At 35.9% G+C, this 13,510-nt stretch overlaps 2 protein-coding genes across 6 annotated transcripts in view; both read right to left on the reverse strand.

Moving 5' to 3' along the window:
• Window positions 1-1,135: 1,135 nt before the first annotated feature.
• LOC126843434 (ras-related protein Rab-3) lies at window positions 1,136-5,222 on the reverse strand. The gene is made up of 4 exons (XM_050580981.1): window positions 3,967-5,222; window positions 3,594-3,712; window positions 3,341-3,512; window positions 1,136-1,413 (listed from the first exon to the last, which is right to left on the reverse strand). The coding sequence occupies exons 1-4, from the start codon at window positions 4,186-4,188 to the stop codon at window positions 1,270-1,272; spliced, it is 657 nt and encodes a 218-aa protein (XP_050436938.1). The 5' UTR covers window positions 4,189-5,222; the 3' UTR covers window positions 1,136-1,269.
• Window positions 5,223-5,644: 422 nt separating this feature from the next.
• LOC126843006 (glutamate receptor ionotropic, NMDA 3A-like) overlaps window positions 5,645-13,510 on the reverse strand; it is a 116,853-nt gene continuing 108,987 nt past the window's right edge. For all 5 annotated transcript variants that reach the window (XM_050580295.1, XM_050580296.1, XM_050580297.1 and 2 more), the window contains 10 exons: window positions 11,872-12,105; window positions 11,598-11,805; window positions 11,390-11,523; window positions 10,257-10,404; window positions 9,873-10,175; window positions 9,610-9,765; window positions 9,481-9,542; window positions 9,313-9,420; window positions 8,472-8,798; window positions 5,645-8,343 (listed from right to left, as the gene is read on the reverse strand). In XM_050580295.1, coding sequence (XP_050436252.1) covers window positions 7,998-8,343; window positions 8,472-8,798; window positions 9,313-9,420; window positions 9,481-9,542; window positions 9,610-9,765; window positions 9,873-10,175; window positions 10,257-10,404; window positions 11,390-11,523; window positions 11,598-11,805; window positions 11,872-12,105 — 2,026 coding nt within the window. In that variant the 3' untranslated portion in view covers window positions 5,645-7,997. The remainder of the gene's footprint in view (window positions 8,344-8,471; window positions 8,799-9,312; window positions 9,421-9,480; window positions 9,543-9,609; window positions 9,766-9,872; window positions 10,176-10,256; window positions 10,405-11,389; window positions 11,524-11,597; window positions 11,806-11,871; window positions 12,106-13,510) is intronic.

Consider the following 13,510-nt stretch of genomic DNA (forward strand, 5'->3'; position numbering starts at 1 on the left):
TTCAAAATTATATTAATTTTTGTTTGTTTTTACTTCTCGCTACGTGTTATCAGTTTAAGTTTCAAAAAAAAAAAACATCAAGACCTTAAACGATCAATCGACTACTTAATAGTTAATATTATATATTTGTATCATCTCTCTACGCTCCGCTATGGACAACACGCTATTATAATACTATAGTGAAAGTATGCATAATATATAACTAATATATTGTTATGCACAAAAAACAATCAACTAGAAGTATTTTAAAAAATACCGATACATCTATTATTATACATATTATTATAAATTATATTTTAATTTGATTATAAAACACTCCAATCAGTGTGAACTATAAATTGTGTGAACCGTCACGGTGTTTTATTATTAACTTCAAATATACATATTAATTGGTAAGTATTTAAATTTGTTTTCTTTTAAGTCGCTAATGGTTTTTTTTTTAAATATTTTATTTATATTCACTACACGTCTACAACATAAGTACGATTTTATACTCTCGCTTTAAAATTACTTTATCGGCGAATTTTCATAATGATTATCTTTATGATCTAACGGGATTTGTGATGACGTTAAGAACAGGACAGTGTCTTTTATGGATTTCAACCCATGTTCGAGGGCGCCCTTCACGGAGGTTATTTTTTTTTGAAGGTCTATACAAAATGATTAATATTTAAAATTGTCTCGATGGGTAATACTCATTTTTATCGACTTTAGCTCTTTGTCTGAGACGACAATTGACTTGGATTATAACAAACGTTCGATTTTATTTGCATAATATATTTAAGACAATTAAAAATGTTGTCGGTGTTTCATATACAACAATAATTGATATAATATTATTATTATTGTGCTTGACGACGTTAAAGCGAGCGGCTATAACAATAAGAATTACTCGAAAATAAATCATACAAATTTTATATTATTATTATTATTTTTATTGTCCAATATATTATATTAGGTATATAGCATTATAGTGTATTATGATTTATGTTTTACAGGATCTCGCCGTAAGACTTCTGGTATCACTGAGAATATTAAAATATTTTTTTTTTTATTTCATTCATGAGGTAGTAGTTTTAAATTAATTTTTATCCGACTATAAAGATGGTATTTTTTTTTTTTTACGCACCCAACAGCAATTTTCCGCCTTTCAGTATTATATTATTATATTTTATCATGTTATTATGTTTTTTTTTTATAACGGAAGTTTTTAACGGGTTGTTTGCTTATTATTAAAAAAAAAAAATTATAATACAACGGTATTCAAAATTAACAGTTGCAATTCGAGTTATTCGGGCCCTGCGGTTGTTCGGTGAGTCTAGTGCCCTTGGCTCCGGCCACCAGTGTCGGGTCCGAGTCCAAACTTTCCGACATCTTGTCGCAGATGATGTCCACGAGACGTTCGAAAACGGCCTGTAATAACGAAATACGTTAGTATCAAGTCAAATCTAATTGAAACAAATTTTATAATAATAATAATAAGTATGTGCAATTGGAAAATTAGACAGCCGGCAGTTGGGCGGTGTTGTTGCATTACAAAAGGGGCGTTGCAAACAGAGCTTTAGAAAAAAAAAACATTCGGGTTAACCCCAAACGAACGAGTAATGTTAAAAAATCAAATACTAACAAAAGCCGGTCCGACAAAAACAATTTTTTTTATCTAACTTGATGATTACTACTAACTAAAATTCGTAGTATCCCTCGTGAAAAAAAGAAACCTAGATCGCCTCTGTGTTTAAAGTTGATTTATTAACAATTTTCCATAACAAAAATATAAGTTTTTTTCAAAATAATAATTATTATTTTTATTGAGCGCAAATAGTTTAATCGTTTCGATTAAAGTGTATTTTCAGCGACCTTATTAACACAAATTTAACACATAGATTTTGGATTTATGCTTTAATCGGAATACAGGGTACAAGAAGTTTAACTTTTTGTACATGAGACCTTTCATAAATAAACGATTCATGACCGTTCTCGCCAGTTATGCTTAACGTTAATAGTTCATCCTGTAATTTTAGTGTTGTTAAACTTATTATTTTAGCTTACTAAGTATTGTTTAATTTTTAAGCTAATCTTGTGTGTCATCACTATGGCGATGAAACGTCAGAGTTCCCCTTGAGCTATTCCGTCAAACGTTTCAAAATACATCAATAGTGTATTCAGCCAATTTTATAGAACTCTAAACAAAAATAAAAGGGGTGGTTTATTGAGTCAACCGCAAATTGAGGACCATTTGGCGAAACTTATTTATAAACGACCAGCTGCGAAAATATGCAAACGTACAAAGCGGAAAATGCGCTAGACTTATTATTTATAACAAGTAAGTATAAGTTTGCAATTTATTACCGTTACACTTAAAGGCTAGCAATTAGAAACGGCCACGTCGTGTCATGTCGTTAAAGGTAAACTATGCCGTCGTAGTTGTCGTCGTTGACTTCATAATGACAATAATAATTCAATATCTATAATATAGTTGGCGCTATTAAGTTAAATGAAAGCGCCCCATTATGTTTACAAACCGACGACACAAGTATTTAACGAATATAATATACAATATTATAACCAAATCCGTTTATTCGACAATACCGTGCTACTTTTTTTTTAAATGCGTTAATCGTGTTTATTGAACTGCTAAAATAACATTGGGGGGAAAATAATATCTAGTTCAACTGCGCAAAATTTAATCACATTTTATAGGATATCAATTTGGCGATAACTAAGTGTAAAATTATTGACCTATTTAGTATCAACACAGCGGACATTTGGACAGTCGGAAACAATCTATTGCGTTTCATAAATTACTGAAATTAAAGATTACTTGTAGTGTAAACTGTTTGAAATGTTATGACTTTAAGAACGTCAATAGCATTTAAAGCTCACATTACTATTGCATAAAGACATCATAATATTTTGTTTGTTACTAAAATAGAATAATTTTGTTTTAAAAAATAAACATTGTTCTTAGAATCATTTTGATTTTATGAAAATATATCTCTCGTTATGATTAAGTACATTATTTATGGGTTTTCGAGAAATCATAAAAGTAAATATTATATTTATTGTTTGGCTAAAGTATTGCTTTTTTTTACAAAACGTTTAAAAAACTAAACAATTGAACTATAGCCGTTAAGCGTGCACATATTTTGCCGAATTTTATTTCATTTAGTTAGTTACTCAGTTAAGTGTATGATAAGCGAACGGTAGCAGCAGTACTTAAATTCTTCTCTGGGGGGGGGGAGGAAGGGGGCGGTCACCTAATAAATCTGATAAGCGGCAGACGACCGAGAGCAAAGCCGCGGTAGAACAACATGTGGGGACATTAATTATATCCACCGACCTTGACATTGTGGTTGTCTTTTGCAGATGTTTCAAAGAACTCGATGTTCAGCTCATCGGCCAGCGCCTTTCCTCTTTCGTAGGATATCACCCGCTCGTGTTCCATGTCGCACTTGTTGCCAACCAGTATTACTTGCGCGTTGTCCCACGAGTACGTCTTGATCTGCGTCACCCTGTATAAAAAAAAATCACAATCGATCAGTATCGGGTAGATACCATGCCCGTTTTCCGTCCACCGTTTCCCGTCTCCCTACCAGTCCTGGACGCTGTTGAACGACTCCTCGTTAGTTATGTCGTACATCAGAATGAATCCCATGGCGCCTCTGTAGTATGCCGTAGTGATGGTCCTGTAACGTTCTTGGCCAGCCGTGTCCTGGAAACGATAAGAAGAAGAAAAAAACAGTGAACGGTTGTGCGGTACAAAGAAAAACAAGGATCTCTTTATATTTTTATCATTTAGTACCAGGGAATAGGCGAAGGAAGGGGGAGGGGAGGTCCGCCCGGTTGACCTACAACGTCGACCGACCGAAAGAACCCGTTACCACAATATAAGTAATATCTCAGTAAGTTAAACACAATTATCATTACTATTATTATTGTCGCCTATCGAGATGGTGGATTACTCACCCATATCTGGAGTTTGACGCGCTTGTCGTGCCTGAACACTGTTTTGACTTTGAAGTCTATGCCCACGGTGGACACGAACGCGGACGTGAAGCTGTCGTCGGCGTACCGGAACAGAAACGACGTTTTACCCACACTGCTGTTGCCGATGATCAGCAGCTTGAACATGTAATCGAAATTCTGATCGGCTCCTTCCTTCACCCATTTGTTGTCTTGACCGGCCATCTCGACCTAACGCCGCTGTGGGGTTTTTGCGTGTGCTGCTGTTACGTGTGGACTTCGGAGTCCTTTGCAGTGAACTCGGCGATAGAGATACCTAAGTATAGAGTGGATAGTTTTTTTTGGGGAGAGGGCGGCGACGGTGACGACGGCGGGCGCGCGTTTGCTGGGACGTGTGCACTCCGCGACTCAGACGTGTCTCATCGGTCGGTCGATAAGCGGCGCTGTTCCTGCTGCTGTTTTTTTTTTTTGGTTGTTGTTGTTGTTTTCGAATCTGCCGCGGACACTTGAAGCGAGCGTGTGTGCACTACACACGAGTGGCTACGGTCTCGAACTCGGTTCTGGAAGTCCGTGGCGAAAAGGGGGCAGTAGGACGGGGGGATCAAAAGCTCGGTCGATAAAGGGGACAAGGACGGCGGCGGCGCCACCTGGCGGTCCGCAACGCACTCCGGCGGAGAGCCGCTCAAAAGTTACTGGGGGAAAAAATGCGAGTACACCGTGGCGGTATGATAATAATAATATTACATATGTATGTGAGGCGAGGATAATAATAAATAATTGTATCCGTGCAAATGTGCGACTTGTCGGCCGACCGAAAACTTCACATCCGCGGTATAGACGAAAAACGATTTTTTTTCTCTGCCGGGAAAAACTAGAGAGCCTATATTGATTTTCCACCGTGCCCGCACTCACCGTTCTCGCCGCCCTATCTGGCCAGTGCACGCACACTGTTACGACCGAACGTACCTGTTGGTCGTACCACCACTCGTGATTTGGCCCGAGTGTGTGCAAGTATAGTGTATTATTATTAAGTTAACGATTCACACAAGACGACGGTGCCTAACGGTCGCGCCGCTCAAACGACGCACAAACACGGTAACGTTCCAACAGTCTAATAGACGGCACTGTCGGTTTGGCGAGGATTCCCCGGCCAGAGTCCGTCACATCGGAAGTCCGCTATCGCCGGTTGTTGTTTTATAATAATATATAGTGGGTCGACGATACACCGTTTAACACATATTATACACCGACAATGGCGGGGACAAAAATAATAATATAATACAGTACCTACTATAACACACGGCTCTACGAACGGTTACCACTGTGATATTAACCAAACGCGACCAACCTGTGTAAATAGTTAAATAAAAAAAGAACGTGCGGGCACGGTGTTTTTAACATATATTATTTTATAATATCCGACGACGGTTTTGTTTTTTATTTCGGCAGCTGGTCCCCGGCAAAATCCAAGGCCTCGTCGACAATACAATATTATAATAATATAATATAATATATTGTCCGCCAAACGATAGTGAAACTACTAATATAATATACACCTAGTAGATATTATAAAATAATAGTTCACGTCCAGCTCGTTCTACTCGAAACAAATGCAACAACAGTAAAACCACCGGTTTTTTAATTGACTTTTAATCAATAACACAATTATTGTAATATAATATATCGTATAATAATGTTATATTACTTTAAACGACACGATAATAAAGTTTATAATAATAATAATAATAGTAATATGTATACAATAAGAATTTAATGCGTTAACGGCGATGATGGTGGCAACGTGTTAGAGATGTCGGCCTAAAATAATATCTACTATTTCGAAATGGTGTTTACACTTACAAGGAGTACTAACTTAGTAGGTACTACTAAGTATATTTATAATATTCATCCACCGCGATAATAACATTTGTAACGAGGAACATTATTACCGATATTATAACGGTAGCAATAATAACGACAACGCGCAATATTGAATAATACCAATAATAATAATAACAATAATACAAATAACAAGAAATACAAATAAAAACAATTGAAAAAAAAATTACATACTAGAAGGTAGTAAGAAAAACTGTGAACCCAATTATCGTCGAAAGATCTGCACCTGATTTATTAGGTATTGGGTTATTTGTAACTCATTCCCAGATAGATAAGCACTTAAATTTTTTCTAAATTTTCTCAAAATAATGTCGCTTAAGTAAAACCAATATATTTCCATAATAATTATATATTTTTTATCTTTATGTAAATAAAATATGTGAAATTCCCCCCCCCCCCAAATGGTAATATTTGAATAATATTTTAACAATATTTCGTTGATAACAGTTTTGAGTTATTGAAACCCCGAAAAATATATTGTTTTGAACAAATTAAAAATGTATTACTGTCTGGTTTTGAAATTCCGGATTATTATAGGTCTTGGGAATTGGTTTATGGGTTTATTTAACACCATCAAAAATAAAACTGTACTTATAAAAGATTCGGTGAAGGGGTGTTTTTTTGGGGGGAGGGGGGTGTAACGGGTAAGGGTTAATTCATGTGTAAAGATTCGCTTTTCTTACCTAATATTGATTGATCGTTATTATCCGTGTATTTGTACGTTTTTATATATTACATTAAAAGTGAATAATAATAATAATAACATGAGCGTGATTAAATGTTTTTTTAATAAAATTAACGCTTATGTCTAAAGTACAACAATAATATAATATTATTATATTGCAATATATATATATTATTAGTGCCGAACATTAAATACCTATTAACCAAAATTATACACTTTTAATATCCTCTCTTCAGCTGTCATTGCACTTACAACCTACACATTTTGAGCCGTCGCCTATTATTACAACACAGTATTATATACTTATATTTTTACTTTAAACATTCACAATCTTAGTTCAGACAATCTTCATTGTCGGGAAGAAATAACAAAAAAAAAGTCAACAATGAGCATTTTTATTTATACAATTTAGGTGTCTATGATCTGAATAAAAATTGTTTTTACATTAATGACAAAAACATATAAAATTATATTTTGTAAATAATTTTATATTGATATTGATTTCGAATCTGGTCTAAGAATTTGTTTTTCTAGTGCCAATCGTTTACTCACGAGTTCTGTCTCGAGCTGTCAAAAATATTATTTTATATACGTATAATAATAGTTGTATTTAAACACAGGAGAAGGAGATTTAAATTTAACTTACATAGTATAATAAGAGGTGGGAATTGATACAATGTACGAAATCTTGATTTACTGATAAATCGTAATGCGCCTATAAATTTACTTCCGGATACATTTTGATGGATTTCAAAAACCGACCAATTTAATAAATTGTGACTTATAAATCGACTCTTGTATCAATTTGATAGTTTGATATTTTTTGACCATATATCTGAATGAAATGTACGTTTTAGGTATATTGTAACTCACTAAAGAAATCGCGAATGAATTCGATTTGAAAATTGTTGTATTTAATTATGTCCATATTAAAAAATATCTAACCTTATGTTAGCATCCATATATATATATTACTAATAACTAGTCTCATCACAAACTATGCCTAAAATCATATATAGAAAACTTAAATGAGATTTATTTATGGAAACGGCTACGATACAAGGAGTCTATCATTAAAATCATAGCGGTAGTTTTGTCATGATTATCTAATTTAATTACCACTCGTTTAAATAAGAAGTGAATCAAATCAAATAAAACCTAAGCTAGAATCTGAAATCGCCTAACAACTTATTTATCACATTCTATAAGTTTTAGTAAGTAGTAGTAAGTTTTATTTTCATGTATAGTTTTACCTTATTATGTATAATATTAAGTGGGTTTCAAAAAGCACTGGAAGCGTTTGAAAATATCTGAGGCCAGATACGAAATCAAAGTCTAAATATCTACCTAGTTTAAGTTCCATAAAGTTTTATGGCAGATACGTACTTAAAGTGTTGTTATAATTTTTTTTTCATTATTACAAATCGTATTGGAATCGTCGCCAGGGCGATCAAGTCGGATCTCTTTCCTGGAGTGCCTGCAGTATACAGTGCTTGATCTCGCTTTCAGACATCTTGCTCATGGCCTCCAACTCAGTCTTGGGCGCTTGCCTGAGCCACCGGAACACTTCCACGGACTTCCGGTTCTTCGGCCTGTGTCCGTCGCTCGACCTCCTGTCCCTCTTGCCCTCCACTATTCTCGGCAACGTCACCGACGGTTCGTCGTCTGACTTCCGACGGATAGTCTGTTGTTCGCCGTTGATCACCACCCTAGGCGGACCTTGCGAATAGCTCGACTTCCGGCTGGGGTTTCCCAAGTCGGGTCGCGACGACGACGTGTCCGACGAAAAACTCGACCTGTATAAAACGACCAAGCGTGTTAATTATTGCTTACAGGAGGGGGGGGGGGGTCGCAATAAGTAAAATATTATAAAGTAACGGCACAAAGCCATATGGTAATCGGTTTTGGGAAAAACGTCTTTCACCTGAAAAACACGCCGGGCGATAGTAGGTTGGGACTGCGAGGCAAGTCGTTCTCCACGTACAGATTGTTATTGCTGAGTTTGGCGCCGATGAGTTCGGACGCGGAAAATATGCTCATCCTGCTTGAATCGGCCGGGCTAGGATTTCCGGACGACCTCCTTATCAACTGTTTGCGCGTGTTGAAGTCGGGGGGACTGTTCGAAGCGCCTTGGCTCAGTCTGCGACCGACGTTCTCCGAATAGCTCACCACGTCCGTGCTGTACCGGCGGATACTCAAGTTGCCCGAACTCCTGGACCTCTGTTTGCTGTACCTTCTGCCCAGGTTCAGTCTAGAAAATATATATTATATGCGATGCAGTGATTATTACGAAAAATAAACGGTCAATTTTCTCATCTAAAATACCTAATGCTGACGGCACAGAAAATGCGATTGACTGAACTCAATACATATAAAACGCGCACATGGATGAAACGTGTTACTTTTCCATGATAAATATTTAAACGTTAGGTTACATGTTGATAACAAAAATTAAAATTAAAAATAGAATAAATTGTGAAAAAAACACTAAAATTTTTAATCGAGAGTTTTGGAGATGTTTATGCATGAAAATGATAAAAAACCATCTTATAAAATGACACTTCGATATGAATTTTCAGACTTGGAGAAATACTCGAATGCTTAAATCTATATTTAAAAAATGTAAATCTTTTAACTGCGGACAATCAATTCTATAATTTTGTTTCCATTTTGTGTCGAATATGTTGGATGAATGGTTTATGAATTTGTCGTCATTAGGCAAGCATATTATATTTTGTAATTAACATTTAAACCGTTTGACTTACCGGGCCGGCGACAAAAATTTGGTTCGTTTCGGTGATTGTCCGGTGGGTGAATTGGATATCGAGAGTCTGACGGTCTGTTTCTTGTTTTCCCGTTCTTCTTTTTGAATTCTAAAACGATACATACAAATGGTTTACAATACTGTTAAACACAATTAGTTCGCCAAGTACCTTCGGATTTCTTCAATGACTTCAAAGAACTGTCCTTTCCGCTTTCTCTTTTCGAATTCTTTCTGCAACCAAAATACAACAACACATTAAAAAGGAAACAACAGCGGTGTCGGCCACGACGTCACCAACCTGAGCGTGTTGCGGATGCATGAACGGCAAACTAACCCGGCGTACGCTCTTTTGGAACAGAGATGCGATCTGACCTTGTCTCAAGGTGTGCACCAACTCCTTGGCAGTGTGTTGCGGCGATATCAGTTCGACGCTGTTGATGAACTTGTAGAGTTTCTTATGGAAGGGGAAAACATACAAAATTTGTAACAATCAATCCGATTTTCCTATTGAAAAAAAACCAATGACCTCGACGGGTCGTGGACGATGGTCACAGTACGTACTTGGCTTACGAACATCACGTTTTGACTGCGCCAAAGAGAGTCTGGGGCCGACTGCCGGAGCTTGGGTAGCGCATAATGATAGAAAATGTGCTCGCAGATTAGAATGAACACGCCGGCCCCGATGCCGCAGCTCAACATCAGAAAAACGCCCAAAAAAGCATCCACCCCCAGCGGAGTCGGTTGACCCAAGTCTGAGGTTTCCATTTCGCGGTCGACGCACTGCAATTCGCCGAACCACTTGTTTTGCAAAATGTCCATGAAACCGTTGTTGACGTACTTGGAAACGGTGGCAGAGACTTTTTCCTACGGATGAACAACGCGTGGTAGGGTGGTTAGTTGTTATGTAATAATTGATTTTATTTTCTTAGTTTTGACGAGCCGTACCTTAAGAACGAAGCCCTTCGTCATGCCCACGGCGTACACGTCTTCGTAAATCGGATCACCGTGCGCTTTGAGTTTGCAATCGTGGTCAGTGCCGCTGTAGTAGTCCAAGATGGGTTTGTCGCCGACGAATATATCCAAACTACCGTTCCTAAATCGAAAAAGAAGAGTATAACAAAATTCAAACAAATAATATAATTCAATAATTTTAAAATGTCTTTGTTTATTAGTAAACTTTATAGAACCCTTACAGCCTTCTTACGATAAGCGACACAGTGATTTTGTCATTTACATAATTGTAGCTTTGGATTCTATAATCAATCAATTTTGTGTATTAAGTATGAAAAACGAAAATGTCCACTTAATCCCTTTTCACTGGGATAGATATTTTTATTGTCGAATGACTGGGCATTCGACAATAAAAATATCTACACTCTTCACCAGTAAAATAATAAAGTGTTTTTTTTTAAATTAAATTTTCATTTTAAAATGTTATTAGACAGTTTTCAACAATTAACGCTACGAATCATACTTCTAATAGACACATTTTGGGTAGTTTAAAACACCAGATGTAAAGTAAGTGTACTGTAAAAAAGGAGTTATGTAGTCAAATTGGCTTAGCTTTTTTTTATTGGATTTCGAGTTGAATATTGAATTCAGACATATGAAACGTGACTCTTGCTTAAAAGATCAAGATTACAATTTGACTTTAGTCCTTCTTTTAAATGTTGTGCTTCAGTACGTTTATCCTACTACTCCTTTTTTGAGTATGCTCTATAAATTCGTTAGGGGTCTGTATGTTCACTAACTGTATCGTCATCCGATTGTTACATTTCACCCCCTCTCCACCATTAGGACACACACCATTAGGACTGACGTTCGCATGTGTGTCTTCCTAGAGAAAACATAATTCACATGACTAACCTTTACACAATGGTGATTGACAAAGGCATTTGGATCAAATCAAGGAGTACATAAATCACATATATAGTTGGGCACTCGATTTTACATAATAAAAAAAGTAATAACTCTACATATAAGTGTAAATGGTTGTCATTTAGACTTAAAGGCGCATTTCATGAAAATGCGAGAAACGAATAAATTTTTTTTAAGCTGGCTTAAAATAAATGACTCACCTCAACAGCCCCATGCCCGTAGCCGTGTCGGGAACAGAATATTTCTGGACCTGTTGCCACAGCTCTGGGTTCTTGTCTTTCAAGTATAATTCAGCGGCAGACGATTTAGCTGCTCCCACTCTCAATGTCAGTATCTAAAAAAATACAGATTTTTTTTAATAGATTCAATCACTTGGTATCGGCAATCGGATCAGCAGGCTATAGTTACGTTGCGTTCGTTGTAGTCGACTTGAACGTTTTGGAACAAAAGCGATGCGATCAGGGCTGCAATGTTGGCCGTGTAACTGGCCACGAATATCACACAAAATCCACCCCAGACGTTTATCAAAAACTTGTTTGGCCACGATTTCGGTGCTTTGAAGTTGACCAACGCGCCGCACAGAAGACCCCACATCGCCCACAAGGCCGATGGCATCCTAAAGTCATAGCGATCGATGGAGACACGAGTGTCTTAAGTTTGATCGTTGCACGTTAGTTCTTACCCAAAGTTTTTGGACCTCTGCCTGCCCGAAGGGTTTAGACCAAACGGACTGAACCATTCGTACAGGGCCACCGCCACGGTCGTGACGTGGAGCGACACGAATATAGCGATCCAAAGACTTGGACTTAGCGGCAACAGAAAAGCGAGCAGAGGAACGTTGGTTTTTCGTTTTGGAGCGACCATCATGGACACGCCGCTGTAAAAATACGGTGCCGAGAAGTCGATCGACTTAGACCTATAGAATATACACACACCATTATATTCATTAGTAGCTATGCGGTTTAGTCAGTTCAAGTCCTATCTGGCATAGTAATTTAACTATTGTGATGCTATTTGACCGTTGCATTCCAATTAGGCCTAAGTGCTTTTGTCAAGTTTATGTTTGCCACCTTCTAGTTGGCAAGTGGTCCAGATACAATTAATAGTTGAGTTGTGATCGCATCGCAACAAAAACAAATCTTCAAACTAAATACACATAACAATATTTTGCACTTAGCCAAATAAGTAATCTATACAAAACATAATTTTTAAACTTTATATTTTATAGCTTGAGTGTATAAAATCTAAAGTTACACATGAGTGTTTTTAAACAGAGATTTTAATAGAAATGAATTTATTTAGGTTTTATACTTTAATTTTGGTATTGAATACTTGCTTTCAACTTTTTTTATAGCGACCCAAAAACATATTCAAGATCGGGTATTCATAAGTCTTGTATGAGATTTTTTGAATAACTATTATTATATTAAGTCATTATTCAACATCACTTAGTCTCTATAGAATTTGAACATATTAATATAATAAAGTATAAAGGTTAAAACTTTCGATTTTTTCTTATAAAGAGTACTTTTAAACAAAATTGTTCTATTTATGACGTTCAGGATCATTGATTTAGATTTTTGAGAATTCCGGCAATAGACACTGGACATAGCCAGGTTTCTATGTAAAAAAAGCTCCCAAACGAAATTAAATGTCTTACAAACTATTCGAAAAAATATAATCTAAGATCATTTTTGCCTAATTTTTAAATCGATAGCCGCCATAATGGATGAGTCACTGTTTTTTTAATCAGTTATGCAATGACACATATACAAAACATTTTATTTTGTTTGTAAGTATAAATGATTTTGAAATAATTTCAGTTAACGAGATTCATTTATTTAGTTTTACAAAAATAAATACAAGAGGAAGAAAAATAAAATTCTTTAATTAATGAACAATATATGATATGCACAATCTCATACTTCAAAACTGTCTTTGTCTTACTTCACTATCTTCATTGATTATAGCCGGTACGTTTTCAGAAATAATAGTATTTCTGCTGGTTTTACATATTTTGCATGGAACCGTGAATACGATAAATAATAAATAGCTGCACAGTAAAACTGCCTAATTCCAGAGTAACCGATGGAATTTGGTATATCCTCGACAAAACTGTTATAGTACTGTTAGCTAAATTATACTTTTTTTTTTATGTACAAAAACCGGATTTATTTTTTTTTCTCTCTTATCAGCCATTTACGCAAACATTTCACTGTATAAAGAATAAAGTTATAATAATGTTTATAAGTAGTAACTTTTTTCATGTAAAACAGAAACTAGTATTACTAAGTTGCCTACCTAATAAATATTGAATATGT

Source organism: Adelges cooleyi, unplaced genomic scaffold, assembly GCF_023614345.1.
Source record: "Adelges cooleyi isolate 19-005CV unplaced genomic scaffold, UGA_ACOO_1.1 ACOO_flye_CR_arks_rails_tigmint_CR_PRNA_574, whole genome shotgun sequence".
In the NCBI taxonomy this organism is placed as follows: Eukaryota; Metazoa; Arthropoda; class Insecta; order Hemiptera; family Adelgidae; genus Adelges; species Adelges cooleyi.